Source organism: Stegastes partitus, unplaced genomic scaffold (assembly GCF_000690725.1).
Source record: "Stegastes partitus isolate 25-593 unplaced genomic scaffold, Stegastes_partitus-1.0.2 Scaffold1092, whole genome shotgun sequence".
NCBI lineage: Eukaryota > Metazoa > Chordata > Actinopteri > Pomacentridae > Stegastes > Stegastes partitus.
Window position 1 is genome coordinate 187,471 of NW_007578823.1, and position 17,891 is coordinate 205,361.

Below are 17,891 nucleotides of genomic sequence, written 5' to 3' on the forward strand. Positions count from 1 at the left end.
TGATGATAGTTCTCATCTCCCTACTTGCAGATGTTCCACTAAACAATCTGCTCATCAGTGTTTTGCAGGGAGACCATCGCTTCATCCTGGGTTTAGAGCCCAGGTCGGACTTTACTACTATACTAGCCGTTTATCTCTGTTTCCAGTTTTTATGCTAAGCTAAGCTAACCATCTTCCGGAGGTAGCTTATCTCACAGACACTAATGGTATTAATACTCTCAATCTAACTGTCCACCAGAGCGACCGTATTTTTCCAGCTGTTTCTCTGAACGCCTTCATGTCTCCCACAGCGCATCACATTTTCCGCAGCGCTTTTGTCCGAGTTAAAATCTAACAAGGAGTTAAGGGCCAGAAACGAGGGACAGCACTCGTACATTCTGTCTGTGCGAGAGGAGAGGACGACCGAACAATGAGAATCTTTGTGAGACAAGAAGAAGAGGCTGTTTGCAGGCCTCCCCGGCCCTCTGAATCACACACACACACACACACACACACACACACACACACACACACAACGTTACGCAAAGTAAAACACACGGCGCACTGTTCCTGCTGCAGGGCCTGGCTGTTGGACATGTAACACCTCCAGACGTGTTCTCGTGGGCCATTATTTATGATCAGCGTGTTCAGTAATGAGCCTGTACATCACGGACACATGCGGCTTCTAGGAGGCTTTAAAATGAAATGATCCACGATGGAAAGTAATTAATTGTGAGTGGCTTCAGTGCTGTAATTAACGTTTCTGAGTGCAATCTACAATTAGTGATTCTGCCTTCACTTGAGTGCGTAATGCGTCTTTTTTTCATAACAAGCTGAATTGATGCAAAATCAACCTCTAGCTGTCTGATAAATGTAGAAAGCTGTCAGGAAAACGGGAGGTTGTGAGTAATTGTTTGGTTTCAGTTAGTTTTCAGAGTAGGTGTGTTTCTTTCAGTTTAGTTTTCTATCACGGGCGTAGGTTTGGTTTGAATACCGGGGAGGACGCTGTAGGTCAGGGGCTCCGATATGCGTCACACACTTCACTGAATCCTTATGCACTAATTTGGGCCTTTTTTTTCTGCATTAATTTATGGTAGAAATGTTTTTATATTCATGTTTTCCGCAGTAAAAATGAGCCGAAGAAGAAATGAAATGAATCTGTGGTGTTAGGAAATCTGTGATTTTCACAGTTTAAAAATGTAAATCAGTGTTATTACACATATTATATTATTAGAATTAGTTTTCTGGGGCAAGATTTAAGAGAAACAGACGAGTTGGGAAAAACTACAGATGTTTCCTGATTAATCTCTTGGTTGTCGTACATTTCCATTTTTTTTTTCTCAGTTCTTGTTTTTATTGTTTTTATTTTTATAATATATTTCTCATTTAACAAACAAATCTATTACAGAACCAACACTTCTTTTTTGTCACCATTTGTTGCTAATTCTCTGATATATTTACAGCATTAATGCATCTGTTAAATTAAAAAGATAACATTTGTGAAAAACGTCTTTTTATGTGAGAAGAATGAACTTTTTCTTTTAATTGAAGTTTTTCTTTTTATTCACAACCTGCTGTTTCGTAAAGTTATTTCACAATAGACGTGCAAAGTCATATTTCTTCTTGTTATTTGTTTTAGGAGGGTTTAAGAATGCTGGGAAAATCTCATCTAAAAATCACTGTTTTGTTTTACAGTGTCAACACATGTGAATGTATGAAGAAGTTTGGCTTCAGATCTTTAGTTTTAATCGTGACCACGTCTCTTGTTCAGCGAACGTTTAGCGTCTCATCCCAGACGTTCATTCTGCAGAACTTGCTGGTTGAATAATCCTGAATAAACTCTCTCTTCTTGGCTGTACTTCTGTGTATTTACAGCAAAATAAATGACAATAAACCTGATTTGATTTGATTTTCTCCATGAAGTTGCAAAGGAGCCCCGTCTGGAATTTTAATGACAAACATCATGAATCATCCGGGGAGTTCTGTGGATGAATAATTGATATGACATGGTTCTGTTGGCTTCTGAGTATTTCGCTTTTATTTCTGAGAAATCACTTTTTTTTTTTTTCCTAATAGCTGCGCCTTTGTTTCCCAATCAGACCCGTCAGCCGGCCAGCTGGCTACCGAACTTTAAGTTTGGAAACCTGTTAAAAAATCTCATTCCACTGTGCAGCGGATGAAGTATTTGTAGTCCAGATGATTCGATGAGTTCTGGAGGATTCTTAAAATGCAATCAGCGTGACTGTAGGTGGTTTTAATCATCTGTTCGCTATCTTTCACTGACGGTTACTTCTGCGACGTACATAAGAAGCACGTACTTGTAATTAACCAGTGAATCGAGCGCTCTGTCCTCGCCGCTGTCGCCCACAGAGGCCTCTCCACGCCGGCCGTCATGAGCAGCTGACTCCACCTGGTTGTGTGTCGACGCCTCTTCACGTGTGTTTGTGCAGCAGGCAGCACAATTCAACAACTGCTTTTCTTCTTTTTTTTTTTTTTTATTCACATACAGTATCTTCAATTCTGGACAGATTACATTCAAGAATATCAAAAGGAAATGCCGAAAGAGTTCCCTCACTAACCCAAAGAGCACATGGAAATGCGTCGGGACATACAGTACGTGTACCTCTGTTAAAAATCTGCCAGCATACATTAGATATGCAAACATTATAGACTACGAAGCACAGCGGGGCGACACATACTCTATAACATGTGCATAACGTAACATATGAACACGGGGCCCAACTATTTACAGTTGATCCAAAAGTGTAGTAGTTCTCCTTTTAACCATTTAGTTTCATCTTTTTTCTTTTTGTTTTTTTATACATATGAACAGTATTATTCTTTAGCAGGGGGAGAGCTGGACCGATACGCCAACATCCTGGGGATCACACACACACACACACACACACACACACACACACCGCACGAGCTGTTGTTTGAAAGCACTCTACACTCTACTTCACCATAAATAAAACAAATTACAAAAATATACCTCACTTCAAACAGAGCCATAGCAGGAAAAGCGCTTACAGCCATCGTGGAATGATTTCTTTAAAAAAAAAAAAATGAAAGAAAGAAAGAAAACATCAACACAGAAGATGGAGGAAAAACGATGGAGATGGAGGAGGGCTGGTTTCCAGGACAGCGAGTGAAAGAGCTTCAAGAACACGTTGGAATTCCTCGGTGAAAAAGACAGCAGTTTTGTAACGGGGATGTTTGAGGTCGTGTCGGGTGAGGAGTGTGACGGCGACGTGGGTGGACGGAGGGGTCTAATTCCTGGCATGGGTTCCTCTTTGAAGGCAAAACGCCCGTCCTCTGAGGTGGAGGCCGACGCGGAGACATGTGCTGAGATTAGTGGACGTCAGCGGTGACAGGGATGCAGGGGGGGGGTTAAAAACTCCAAGTCCACGTTGGATTAGTAGTGTGTGTACATTCACAGGTATATCCCATCGTACTAAGGCTCAGGAGGCTGCCATGTGTGTCAGTGTGTGTGCTGCTGCTGCTGCTGCTGCTGCTGCTCCTGAGGGCTGGAAGACTAGAAGCCGAGCTATTTTTTCTTGGAGTTTACGCTCTTGCAGACCCAATTCATGCCCTCCTGAATCGGGTTTAAGAGAAAAAGGCAACGCGGTGAGAAGAAGAAGAGGAGAACAACGGCACAGACAAACAAGGGATCGACCGATTATTAGAGCCGATATTCTGCATTTTTCTGATTATTAGCATCTTTGTTTTTGTTAACCGATTACGTACTACTTTGGATTTGATGCAGAGTTCTCTCTCTTCGTAGTCACGCTGTCGTCTAAAGCAGCGTCCCTCCTACAGCTCTCTCTGATTGGCTGTCACAAGCTGCAGCTGATCAACAATGAAAACTCCTGTTTCCAGGCAGCGTCTGTGAATTAGCAGCGCTGTGTTTGGAAGGTGAGGCAGCAGATGTTGCTGAAGTTGTAAGAAACACCGCAATCTTACAAAAGCATTCCCAGTTTCCCTGTTACACTAAAATATTCCCCAATACTTCAATTGTTGGTGTCACGGCAACCAGAAGTTACTGGTGCTAGGCTAAGGCTATCGCTAGGAGGGTTTGCTGTTTGGCTTGCAGCTGTGACATCTTCCCAAAGCAAGAATAACAGCTAAAAATGTGTTCTAACTGACAGAACTAAACAAGAAGCTCAGCCATCTTCACCAATCAGGACATGAGCTGCCCTCACAGTGGCTACAGCTACGCTAACGGCTAGCAGCTACATTAGAAGGAAGTCACAGACGACCCTGAAACGGTTTGGAGAACAATAATTAACGCTGCTCTACAATACTGGCTTCAGTCTGCAATTAAAGTGGTGGAACAGTGAAAGATTAAGAAAACTGAAGGAGACAAACGGTTATTGATCTCAGTCGAACAAAGGAGAGCGTTGTAGCCTCACAAGGCGCTCTGACATCTTCACTGCTGTTTCTATTATATATATATTCAGTAATCCTGAAGCGTTATGAATGTCATGTTCCTGCAACAACATGCTGTTAACATGCACCGTTTAACATTTAATGTATATCGGTTCTAAGTACTAGTTATCGGCTTCACTGAAGAAACCCCACATCAGTCGATCCCTAATAACAACAAAAGGAGAAGCTTGTGCGCTCACCTGAATGCCCTCACCAGTGAGGGCGGAGCAGGACTGGATCTGCCACATTCGGTCCCGGATGGTGTGCAGATTGAGGCCCTCTGCGATCTCGGATGCCGGGGCGGCCGTCAGCAGGTCCTGCTTGTTCGCAAAGATCAGCACAGGAACGCCGCTCAGCTTCTCCTCATCCAGCAGCTCAGCCAGCTCCTGATCAGACGTAAAAACATTCTGTGACGAGACTCCAGTGATTCTTATTAATTAAAAAGCAGAGCTGGAAGCGGCTATGAATAAAATGAAAATCTGTGCTTTTTGAACTTGACACATGACTTCAGTAGAGCTGCAACTATTAATCGATTAGCTACTGAATTAATCACCAACTATTTTAATAATCGATTCATCTAAATTGTTTAACTCCAGCTTTTAAAATTTGAACACTTTCCTGTTTCTTTCCTTCTCTATGACAACAAACTGAATGTCTTTGGTTTGTGGATAAAACAGGACTTCTGACGGCGTCATCTTTGGGAAACACTGATTCATATTTTTCACTATTTTTGATATTTTAGGACTCAACCACTAAATCAATTCATTGAGAAAAAGTCACTTAAACTAATGGTTAGTGCAGGTCTAAACCTAAACCTAAGCAGAAACAATCAAATTTCCTATTTTGCTCTTAAAATCACTGAACCATTAAAACCCCACTAAGACGGGAATAACCACAAACCTTGAATTCAATTAACATTTTAATTATTTAATTAACAGTCCTCTGCTCTTACAGAAACAATTACCATTAACACGGACTTTAAAGAAAAATATTCAAATGCCGTCCATCTCATTTAATGCTCAGCAATCACAGAGGTGGAAGCCGAACGTTTGACTTTTAATTCAGACTTGACAAGAGGTAATTACTAGATTGTCAGAAAACTAATGGGAAATCAGCCAATTGTGTGATTTGAAGTTATTTTTAAAAGTAAAAATAGCAAAAAAATCTATTTTCCAGTCTTGTTAATGTGACTAGTTTCTGGTTGTTCTTGACAATAAACTGAATGTTTTTGGGTTTTGAACTGTGGGACAGAAGAAAAAAGCAATTGGACATTTTACTGACCAAAAGATTAATAAGTTAATTGAGAGATTAATAGAATCTGACAAATATGAAGATGCGTATTCCTTACAATATGTTGTACATACCTGACCCGTTTCCTCAAACCTCTTTCTGTCAGCGCTGTCAATGACATAAATCTGAAATAAAATCACAGGTTTTGTTCATAAGCTTGTGCGACAGATGACAGTCACGCTTCTGATTGTATCTCATGTAGTAAAGCTCCACCACGTGTTAAATCTATTGTACAGGGAATATTCAGGTAAAGCTAAAAATCACAAATCAAATCACGTCTGTCAGAGAAACTAGAGTCTAACTTCATGGATGGAGATTGCAGTCTGATCATGTCAGGAGGCTTTGTCCTCCCCTTTTGCAAAATCCACTTCACTATGGCAAACAACAACAACAACCTCCAGGCGAGGAAAATACCACACTGAAAATTTCAAACAAGTTTTGGCAAGAACTGTGCATTACGGCAGCCCTGCTAGGTTTTTTTTTTTTGTGCATTATTCATGTTAATGACGCATGCCGCCCTGCATGCAACAATTCCCCCGTCGTTATTTAGAGAGAACCTTGAAGCCACATCCTTTACTTAGTGCTGCCCATGATGGTTGTGACTGGTTTGAATAAGTAAATACAAACAAACCAGAGAATTGTTTTTCCCTTATAGCAGGCTGATAATGAAGTACGAGATTAGAAAAACCCCCAATTAGACATTTTGTCCAAACACTCACCAGCACATCAGTGTTCTCAAAGTAGTTTCTCCAGTACGGCCTGATCTTCCTCTGGCCTCCGATGTCCCAAACGTTCAGTTTAAATCCCTGAGACTGGACGCTCTTGATGTTGAATCCCTGGAGGAGGCACAAAACACCAAGCTGGTTACAGAGATGAAGATGCTGGTCCAGAAAATTCATACAACTACCAAAAGGGGACTCATCTTGAGTGTAATCTGTCTGTTTCAACAGGTAGTGTGAGTGTGTGTGTGAGAGCCTTTCTGTCTGACCTGCGTGGGGGTGATGTGGCTGATGTCTTCGGATGCCAACTGTTTGAGCAGGGTCGTCTTCCCTCCGTTGTCCAGACCCAGCAGCAGTATCCTCACCTCCTGGTCCGGTGTGCTCTTTAGCTTACGCAGGATGGACAGCAATCCCTGCAAGAATCAATGAAATACATCCGTGTGATGTTACTGTGCCGGGGGGACAGGGGGAGCACTGCTGCGGCGAGCCACCATTGTAGAAACACATCTCCTCTTTGCAGGCACCAGCAGGCCGTGCAAGTGCATTCCCGGTCCCCGCTGTGGATGATGAGCCAGCTCCCTGCTAACGGTACCGACACATGAGGACGACAACGGGTCCCGTGAGTAGCTGGCGGCATCACCCTGTCTGGTTTTCTTGAGCATTTTTAGCTAACTGTTTACATGTTAACGGCAAACAGGAGCTAAACCGAGCTAACGTGCTAAGCTAATCTCCCCTGATAACTGAACGAAGCAACAAGGCAGTTGTTTTTTTCTTTGCCGCTCAGTGTGTTTTTCGTCAAGTTGCGGGCAGCGGGATTTTAAAAAAGTGGATATAAATACAAGTGGGCGCTAATGTGTGTGAGTATTTTCGCATGTGAAGCTTGATGTTTGAAGTTAAAGGCTAATTATGAGGATAAATTAAGCTCACCATCTTGTTGCCTTCTCTCCTGGAGACGCCGCCGAGGGTTACTAAGGGGGATGACGTCAGACGCACAGCTACGTACTGAACTCGGGCTCATGCTGCGTTCAAAGAACACCCGGTAGAATTGGGAACAAAAATCTACACTTTTGCTTTAATTATTATCAGTATTTATTTGGGGTTTATTGTAAAATGGGATTTTATGGTTGAACGTTTTCTCTCATCAGCACCTGCATCCTTCTCCTGGGCTGTTTAAAGGGTCAGTCACTCAAATTAAGCTTAAAATTAAATGTGTGAAAACAATTATTTGCAAGCTACACTTGTACATATGATTACAGTGCTGTTAATCATCACAAACAAGACAAAAACTAGAATTAATTTACTTTGCTTACAACAGAACACGTCACATTTATTTATTTATTCATTGTACTGTGCAAAAACTTGAAAATGGTGCAGTCATCAGGGTGAAATCTGAAGATTTGATTTGAAGGTGTTTATCCTTAGTGCTGCTCTTGTAGTCACACCTGATTTTATGTTGAGAACACTTCAGGGCTGATGTTTTCTTAATTAACTTGATTTCTTGTTTGTTATATGTCAAAAAATAGAGAAAAATGTCAGCAATTTAGTTACGAAGTAACGAAACCCAAGTTTTCAAATGAACGCTTGCAACGTCAGGGCTTTATTTAGATCAGTAAATTATAATGTTTATCTTGCATCCATGTATTTAATAAAGTGGTGGAAGTAGATCCCATGACCTGCCTTTTAGATGGTAGTGGTGCAAACCGGTCAGTTTCTCTACTGTGCGATATAAACGACTGACCCTGAACGCAGCACCATCCCCAACTATGGAGGACGAGTGAAGTTAGCTTCCTGCTAAATGTTTAATATGTGGGTCAACAATACATCCACGTGTCATATTTATGGTATATTTGTGCCCACACACGTTACAAGAAGTTACTGCTCATAAACCAGCTGGCTAAATTTAACCAGGAGGCCGAGAACAACCTATCACAGAGCTAATTAGCCAGCTAGTTAGCATAACAGTTAGAAAGCACTGCAGCTGTGGACTGGAGCGTTAGCCGCACGTGTTTTTAGCATCTTTTACATCTGTGTTGTTATTAGTAGAGCGCAGGGCCGGGTGTCGGGTTCGGTTTGGTCCGGTTTTCTGTTCGGTACCGGAGGCTGTGCGTGGTTCAGGGTCGGGATCTGCCCCAGACTGTGATTGGAGGACGGTGTGCCACGTGCGCATTTCTTTACTATCACCAGACGGGCACGTTCAGTTTTTCACCTGACAGGTCGATCAGAGAGGCGGCTGGAGGATCTCTACAGGTACGTCTCTCTGCTGCTGTCGGTTCACGCTGCAGCCCGCGTGTCGCTGCTTTCTGGGGTTTTATTTCCTGATTTTTGTTGTTTTTTTTAAGCTGCTTTCAGAAAAATCAGCTGGTAACTGCAGCACCGAGTTACATCAGTCTGAGCTCCTCCTGACATGTTCCAACTCCTCCACGGCACTTTGCTCGCTACACTTCAGCCACAGCTCCTCTCCAGACTCCTATTTTCGTGTTTTAGTAACCGCACGTGTGTAATTCAGCACATCTGATGCGTGCAGTGAGTGTTCAGGCTCATGTGTGAACTCATCCAGATGCTGGAGGTGCTCTGGCCTGCAGAGCCAGTTTGTCAAGACTCAGTTTAAGTTACAAAAATAAAAGAGCCTCAGCTAGTCAGTGAAGAAGAGTGCATGCACTAAAGTCGTGTGCTTTTGAGGAACTTGGACATTTTATTTTCACTTTTGTACACTAGTGCACAGTAGGGCTGCAGATGTTGTTGTTCTGCAGCATAAATATCCTACAATATATTTAAAAAGTGCAGGAAATTTCACTAAATCACTTGATTAACTCTGTGTGCAAATAATTATAAACTCTACTATGATCGAGGTCAGCAAACATATGTTGAAAGAAGCTGAAAGATGTTTTGTTTGTTGGTCTGGATGGCATTTATATCCAACTTGTCATGAAGAGCTTTGATTTAAAGGAACCGCAGGAATCTGTTCTCAGCAGATTAATTAAAGCCCCCACAGCTGACTGTCTGCCCTCTTTTTTGGGCCTGTTTGGCTTTGAAACCCAGTCGGTTAGTTTGGTGTTTCATAGCCTCTGGGTCAAATTCTGACTCACTTGTAAAGCTGGGATTGGTAACTAGTCGTGCAGAGGCTTGAGGAATGGCAGAAGTGAACGTCTTCGCACCTGAGCAGCTTTTATTTTACACCTTCTGGTTTATAACAACCACAAAACACAATAAGAACGGATTTTCAGCGCATGGGGCCTTTAACAGGTCAAACGTTGCCTCACGTACATGCAACAGCTGCAGGAGTCTGCCGACAGAGAGCCTGTTTTGGGTCAACGTCCTCCCTTCTGCAGCTGAAATATTACATATAGAGAGTTTCTTTTTGCAACCAAATCTTCCATTTCAGTGTTTTCCTCCCACTCCTTGCTAATTTTACTGTGCACACGCAAACACCGCACATGTGAATAAAGTTAAAAAACAAAACTTTGGTTGTCCGAGAACCCTTGGACCAGAGTAGCTCCTGTTCTATCAAGCTGACCTCTTTTGTAGTCATGAAAAATAAGAACCGTGTGAGTTTCCTTCTTGTTTCCAGCACGATGCGTTTGAGGCAGATTTGTTGTCCTTCACGTCGATCTTTCTTTGACATTGTCGATGCTGAAGCAATAAATGGTGCAGCTTTATGCGCTTTTGCAGCAAAAGTGAAAATCCTGATGTCAAAATTGAGAAAATCTACATATTCCAACACATTTTTTCATTTAAAAATCTGTGTTTATGTTAACATCTGTTTAACTAAAGTAAAACCTTTGAACTTTTATCCTACACTGTTGATTTGCAGCTGCACATTTTAAACAGATTTTTTGGCATTTGTATATTAAAAAAAAATAATCTGATGATCCATGTGTCCCTACTTTGTAATAAATTACTCAACAGTATTTAAGTACAGCTGAATCTGATTATCAGTTATTTTTTATGCAAATGACACCAAATAAACAGATTCCAGCTTCTAAAATGTGAGTATTTTCTTAAGATTTTTATAGTTTTCATTCAGAGTTAATAATGTAGAAGTCTGTACTGTTGCTTTAATAACTGATCACTGGATTGACCCACTGTAATCATTCGTTACCTGCTTGTGCAAAATAGTTAAAAATTAGCTTTACCTCAGTCGACACCAAATGCTGATAACAAATGAATGCATTATTAATATATTATAAAACAGCAGTAAGTGGGACATTTGTCCATATTCAGTAGTTTAAATCCTGATTATAGGACTTATAACGGAGTATCGTTCACAGCGTTTTATTAGTATTCCTAGTTCCTCCACTGCTGCTGTACCTTCCTCCAGCGGCCCTTTCTGTGAGTCTGAATCTTGTTATTAGTCACGTCAAGATCCATTAATCTCATTAGTTTATCAATGAAAAATCAATTCTTTGCTCAGTCGCACGGCTGGATTAACCCACTGACCCCCTCTATAGGTGGCGGTCTCATTAGTTCCCCTGATTCGAACTGAAATTATCAATCGATTAGTTGAGAGAGAATCCATTTCCAACAAATCTGATGATTGATTAATGATGCCAGCACTGGTTTCCTGGTTTTTGATTGTGCAGATGTTTACATTTCAGGAATTGGAACCAGTGAATCATTAGAAGGCCAATTAAACTCTACAGGTTAACGTATTGTTGGGTGCTTCACTGATCATTTTGGTCGTACCGTCCCGATTCCTGCATCTGTTTATTATAAATACATCAATTTATTGGTGCAGATGATCAAATATATCAGTGAAAATAATCAACGTTTGTTCATTTAGTTTCCTTCATACATATTGTTGCTTTTTAATCGTTTATCGAAGACAGAATACGTTCTGGTTTCAGCTTTTTAAACTTTTGCAGATTTTCTCTTTTTAAACTGAAAACGTTTGAGTTCTGAAGCTGGCATCTTCCAGTTTAACTGATTAATTACGAGACCTTCAACCTCATCAGGACAGTACTTGTTTAGCTGCAGCCCTGCTTTGCTCTTCATCTGCCGTTATTAACGCACTTCCGTCTGCTTTGTATGTTCTGATGCTGCGTCCTGGTATGTACGTCCACGTTGACTTGTGGCCCGTGTTCAGCTCCCCACCAGGTTCTGCAGGCCTTTAACCTACTTTTTAAACAAACAGCTTCAGAAATAATCCAGTTCCAGCCAGACTGAGCCTCACACAGCGCTGACGTGCCCCTCTCTCCTCATCTGTCCTTCGCTTACATTTCACCTTTGCCTTCCGCCTAAAACTAACAGTAATACTTGGTAATGTAATAATGAAGATGTACGGCGGGACGTTCGGGCCGACCGAGCTGCAGTCAGCAGCTTTCGGCTCCTCTGGTTGGTTGAAACCAGTCAAAGTGCTGCAGCTGCAAAAACCCGGAATGACCGCCGGTGGAACCATTTACCAGGAGGTGGTCAATGATTTCTAGTGCAAATTTGGGCCTTGAGGATTTTTTTAAGGGAGAAGCAAGAGTTTGTTTGTTCAGGGATGTGTTTGGTTTGAACCCAAGAGCACATGTTGGAAAACAGAAGTTCCCAGCAGCCTGGGTGGTGAACTGCAGAGCTGTGTGGTAGCTGGTGTTTAGAGAGAGACGGCATCTGGGCAGGGTTTGGACGAGTCGTCGGTTCGCTTACGTTGATGCCGACGTGGGAGCTTTTTCCTTTTAGAGTGTTTAGTGCAAAGAGCTGCAATGAGTTTGAGGAGAAAGCATATGAAACCACTGCAGCTTTACTGATTTACTATCATGTTAAGACAAAGAAACCAGCAGATGTTTGTGTTTCAAGAGCAAAAATGGTTTGGATATTTTGATTTAATGTAAACAATTGATTATGAAGATACATAAGTCTTCCGGGGCTGCAAGGTGTCTCAGTGGTTAGCACCGTCGCCTCACAGCTAGAAGGTCGCCGGTTCACGTCCTGGTGAGGACACCCAGGATCTTTCTGCGTGGAGTCTCCATGTTCTCCCCGTGCAGCGTGGGTTCTCTCCGGGTTCTCCGGCTTCCTCCCACACAGTCCAGAAACATGCTGAGGTTAACTGGTGATTGTAAATTGTCCGTAGGTGTGAATGTGAGTGTGCTTGGTTGTCTGTCTCTAAGTGTAGCCCTGTGATAGACTGGTGACCTGTCCAGGTGAACCTGCCTTCACCCTGAGTCAGCTGGGATAGACTCCAACCCCCCTAGTGAGGATTAAGGTGTAGAGATGATGGATAAGTCTTCTGATCATTGCAGCTCTACACGTTTTTTGACTATGAGGTCAGAGCTACAGCCGCCTGGCCCCTCTGACCCACAGCTACAATCTGTTAATGTTACATGAGCTCAGACAGGACAGGAGACAAGCTGGTGATTAACTATTAACCACTTTATATGTTTATTACATCCTGCACCGTCTCTCCTATTTGTCTGTTCATTATTTTTCCAAGCAGCTGACATGACTCTCCGTTTTCCTGCAGCTGCTGACGAGCCTCCCGCCGAGCGAGTCGAGGCCTCTTCATGCTTCACGCTGAGCCTGCCTTCTAGCAACCACGATGGCTTCGAGTTCGTTCGACATCGACGCGCCGCGATGGGATCAGACGACGTTCATGGGCCGAGTGAAGCACTTCTTCAACATCACCGACTGTCGGACTGCGCTGTTGCCCGACTCCCGCCTGGATGAAGCCAAAGCTTTGGTAGAAAGCTGCAGGTGAGAAAAGAAGAAGCACACGAGCTGATGGGGATTATTTCAGACATAAACAATATCTGAACTTCTTCATACATTAAAAAGAATGACTGTTTCTTAAAGATGGTTCAAGTTGAGTTTCAGGTTTTAGTTTGGCTGGTTTGGTTTAATCCCACATCAGCAGCATTTTGGATGAAATTCAACAGCCATTGAGCAGCAGCTGTATGTGTTGCACTGCAGCCAAAGTGATGTTGTATGAATAAGAATAAATGTATCTCTGAACCGGCTTCCTGTTTGCTTCGTTGTTGGTTTTTGATGTGACAGAGCAGCAGTTTGATTTACATTAAGACCTCTGAAACCAAAGCAGTTTCTAGACATTTTTTTTGTATTCCCGTCACATTTTTTGCTCACAGCGGGTTCATTTTTCTCTGCAATATAAAGGAAACGACACAACCATTGATAGACATGGAGAGAATTTTAAAAATGTCTTCTGGTGCAGTGTGACACAGATATAATGCCAAAAACCATTAAAAAATGCTTAAATGATGTATTTTACACCAGTGGGGGTAAACACAGCCTGCAGTTCAGCTGAAACATCCCTAAAGCTTTGTCACATGTCTGTCGGTCACAACTTAAACACTCGTGACTTGCACCCAGAAGCGATTACATGTTTTTTGAATGGGAGAGTCATGAGGGATTAGCTGAAGGACCGTCCTGATTCAAGATTCAAGGATTCAAGGCCTTTATTGGTCACAAACACAGTTATGCACGGTATAACGTGCAGTGAAATGTTTTGTGCACCTGTTCCAAACCGAAACAATATTAAAAAGATGAAAAAGAATAAGGAATAAAACACAAGAGATAAATATATCTATGAGTATATATATTTGTCTCAGGTTCAGCAGGCGGACATCCTGAGGGAAGAAGCTCCTCCTGTTGATTCTTTCCATTTTTACGGTGTTTGGTTTTAATAAATGGTATAATTCTGTCATTTAAAAAACAGCGACAGCATAGCTTTTAAACCTATTGGAAGGTTTTGGGGTTCAGAGGGTTAAAACAGTTCTAATGAGATGTAATGAGAGGAAGAGGAAGCTGGCGTCCACATGCATCACAGTTTGGGTTATATTACCACAGTAGTTTTACTATTTTTTTTTTAATTTAAAATTATTATCATGTTATTATGGTTGTTTGTTTATTTATTAAGTTTTCAACATTTTTAAAAATATTTTTTTCTTTTCTTTATATTTTCTTTTTTTAAATTGTCTTTGCCATTTGATCTGATCAAATGTCAAAGAGAAATAAAAAGTGCATCTCAAACAAGAGCTCGGGTCTGAAGAGGTGAAACAGTGAGGCTAGTATTAAAGACAGCAAATCTGGATTAAATGAAACAGGAATGACGGTCACGACCAACAATAAGAAGTTAATATATGAATAATTAAAATATGAACACTTTTAGTGGATGTTGCTGAAGACATTCTGGCCATAAATGGCATCAAAACGTAGATTTAGTTTCACAGAAGCACAGAAATGTCACGCAGTAGTTGGAATTTGTTTGATGGTGGAATTCATCTTTAATATTTTGCCTTCCAGGCAGGACGTCTTCAAGTTCCAACTTGAACACTACCAGGTTTTTTAGGAATGTTTCTGCAGCTATTTGACGTTACGACGGTGTCACTGTAGAGTGTGTTCAAATGTCTGGCTGTCCGGTGCTCTGCAGGGCCGGATCCGTCCCTCCCGGCACCACAGAGGAGCAGCTCCACTACGCTAAGAAGCTGTACGACTCGGCCTTCCACCCGGACACCGGAGACCGGATGAACATCATCGGCCGCATGTCGTTCCAGGTGCCTGGAGGCATGGCCATCACCGGCTGCATGCTGCAGTTCTACAGGTAGTGACGGGCGAACGGGCTGCGTTTTACCACTTTAACCCTTTCACAGAGGAGACTTGAGAGGTTTCATGTGTGTGATTGCAGGACGGTTCCTGCCGTGGTGTTCTGGCAGTGGGTCAATCAGTCCTTCAACGCTCTGGTCAACTACACCAACCGCAACGCTGCCTCCCCCATCACTCCCAAGTAAGACCTGATCAGAGCCTGTTTGTCATTTCACGTGTAAAAATCCAGATTAAACTCATTCTGTGTGCGTCTCTGTTGGCCAAATTATAAATCTTTAAACCCGGGTCGACCCTCCTGCAGTCCAGAGGGTGGCCATGCAGCAAACACACGAGCGTTTTGTCCATTTCTTTGATAAACACTACTGTAGCTCGTTGTGCGTTCTGTGTGTAGCAGCCAGAACACGGCGACATTATCCCAGAGAACAGACCTGTACCTCTTTGAAGCTGCATCAGTGACACATGGATGCATTTCCACCTTCCCAACATCTGGCTAAAACGCATCCCAAACCTCCTCCCAAGATGGTTTGAACAGAACAATCTCAGTCGGTCTCGGATGGTTCTAGGATTCATTCGGTTTTTATATTCCAGTGTGATGCAGGCTGTTGTCACGCTGTCGTCTGTTGGTGTGTGACTCTGTAGGCGCGTACGCTCCTGATCAACGTCTAAAGATCAGGGAGAACATGACAAGTGTTTTATGCTGGTGGATCATTACCAGGTTGTAAGTAGAGCTTCAAAATGCAAAAAGAAGAAACAGGAGCAACAGATGATGAATAGAGAGCAGGCATCAATGATCTAAATCCCTTTGAGAACGTTTGGGGATGGATGACAAAGAAGGTTTACAGAGACAGACATCAGTTCCTGATGGTGGATGCCCTTCGTGACGCCGTCTTCACCACATGGAGCAACGTTCCCACCAGCCTCCTGCCTAAACGATCAACAGGAACAGTGGAGCGAGTCACTACTGAGCTGTTTTTTAACACTCTTAGTTCTGTCTTGGCTTTTTTTGGGGGATATGGTCTTAAACGTTTGATCAGCTGATGAACAACCCGGTTGAGTTTAAGTGGACTGCACTTACATAGCACTTTTCTACCTTAGTGGCACTCACAATGTGTTTTCTCATTCACACACACATTCATACACCAATGGCGACAGAGCTGCCATGCAAGGTGCTGCCCGCCATTGGGAGCAACTTCAGGTTCAGTGTCTTGCCCAAGGACACTTTGACTGTGGAGGGGTGGGGGATTGAACCACCAACCGTACGATCAGAGGACAACTACCTGAGCCACAGCTGCAGTTTTCAATGAATTGCCAACTCTCTTTTTTTTGTCCTGTTTCTTCTATTTGCATGTTGAAGCTCTACTTGCAGCCTGGTTACGATCCACCAGCGCAAAATGCAAACACTTGTAATTTTTCCCCTGATCTTAATATTTTAATCAGGAGTGTGTGTGTGTCACAAGAATAAATGCAGTCGAGGTTTTAGATGCATTTTTTGGAGCTTTTAACGAGGTTTTTGTTCATGCAGTGGTCAGAAATAACAACAAAGTGCAGATTTCTTTTTATATTTTTTTTTTTTTTGGCTTTTTGCCTTTATTTAGTGCAGTAGAGGGAGACAGGAAAGGGGGGAGAAGAATGGGGACAGACCTGCAGCAAAGGGTCGTGAGTGGGATTCGAACTCATGACCGCTGCATCGGGGAACTACAGCCCCTGTTCATGGGCCACCCGCTCTACCAGGTGAGCTATAGGGGGGCCCCAGATTTCTTTTTCTTAATACGCTGCAGAGCTGTTTAGTTGTCAAGCATGAGGAGTGATTTTAGTCACTTTAATTAACTTGAAGTGTGAATTGTTTAAAAATAATCCTGAAGTAGGACTCGGTGTGGGCAGATGCTTATTAATATTAAATGACTCTGATTGGAATAGAGTGGAAAAAACTCTGTAGTTGTACCTATTCCTTTAAACTCAGCTAGTTTTGTGTTTTCTGAAACAACTCGCCGAGACCGTCCTGTGGAGAGAAACACCATGGATGCAGACATATTTCTAACTTGCCGTATCAATCAACACGTGGCTAAATGTAAATAAATACCAACTAAAATGCTTCTTATTTTATCTGAATGCAAGAACTGTGCAGTGGAAGCTGCTGTTGTTGTCCAGTTCAGTGTTTGGACGTGGATGCTTTAAATGAACCGTGATGTTGTGTCTCTCAGGCAGATCGGAGTCGCCTACATCACAGCAACCAGCACCGCTCTGGCAACGGCAGTCGGACTCAACCTCTACACAAAGGTACCAACAAGAACTCACAAACTCAGTCATCTGTCTCATGTTTACAGCCAGAGTCGTGCTCTTTAAAGATATGTTGGCATCAAAACCAGATTTAGCGGTAATTTTCAGCTGCATCTTTTAGTCTTTTTCCTGGATTGAGTTGAGTGTACGATGATGTTTTCTCTCCTCAGAAAGCTCCTCCCCTCGTGGCTCGCTGGGTCCCCTTCGCAGCCGTGGCGGCGGCTAACTGCGTTAACATTCCCATGATGAGGCAGCAGTGAGTCCTTTGAAACCCCCAGAACACATGCAGACTGTTTTCCTGAAGTCAGAGACTTCCTGAGAGCAGACATCCCGACACGCAATCGCGCTTCCTGCTTTAAAGGCGGTTGTGGCGCTGCTCTGTCGATCTTAAAATAGCGGCGAGACGTGTGTCACGATCGGTAGATGTTTTCTGGCTCAGCAGATGGTGATGTGGGAAAGTCGCTCAGCTCCCACTGAAATATCCAAACGACTACTGGAAGGATCGCTGTGTTCAGGCATCCATGGTCCCAGCTGATGAATCCTAATGATTGGAGTTGATCAGCTGACTTTTCCTCGACATTAGTGACTCAAAAAAATGAGTTTGAGACATTCACGTTTCCTTCAAGATGAATTCTAAGAGCTTTGGGGATTTTGACTTTG

At 42.6% G+C, this 17,891-nt stretch overlaps 2 protein-coding genes across 4 annotated transcripts in view; one reads left to right on the forward strand and one right to left on the reverse strand.

Annotated features, from left to right (window-relative positions):
- Positions 1-2,461: 2,461 nt before the first annotated feature.
- Positions 2,462-7,570, reverse strand: LOC103367836 (ADP-ribosylation factor-like protein 3). The gene is made up of 7 exons (XM_008295990.1): positions 7,565-7,570; positions 7,344-7,418; positions 6,686-6,829; positions 6,417-6,533; positions 5,772-5,822; positions 4,608-4,793; positions 2,462-3,574 (listed from the first exon to the last, which is right to left on the reverse strand). The coding sequence occupies exons 1-7, from the start codon at positions 7,568-7,570 to the stop codon at positions 3,527-3,529; spliced, it is 627 nt and encodes a 208-aa protein (XP_008294212.1). The 3' UTR covers positions 2,462-3,526.
- sfxn2 (sideroflexin 2) overlaps positions 6,935-17,891 on the forward strand; it is a 19,634-nt gene continuing 8,677 nt past the window's right edge. The window contains exons 1-6 of one of the 3 annotated variants that reach the window (XM_008295977.1): positions 6,935-7,035; positions 12,859-13,088; positions 14,782-14,952; positions 15,037-15,135; positions 17,156-17,231; positions 17,402-17,487. In XM_008295977.1, the coding sequence (XP_008294199.1) occupies positions 12,934-13,088; positions 14,782-14,952; positions 15,037-15,135; positions 17,156-17,231; positions 17,402-17,487 (587 nt within the window). In that variant the 5' untranslated portion in view covers positions 6,935-7,035; positions 12,859-12,933. Of the gene's footprint in view, positions 7,036-7,088; positions 7,274-8,291; positions 8,664-12,858; positions 13,089-14,781; positions 14,953-15,036; positions 15,136-17,155; positions 17,232-17,401; positions 17,488-17,891 lie in introns of those variants that run through there. The other 2 variants (XM_008295978.1, XM_008295975.1) reach the window with 2 other exon arrangements.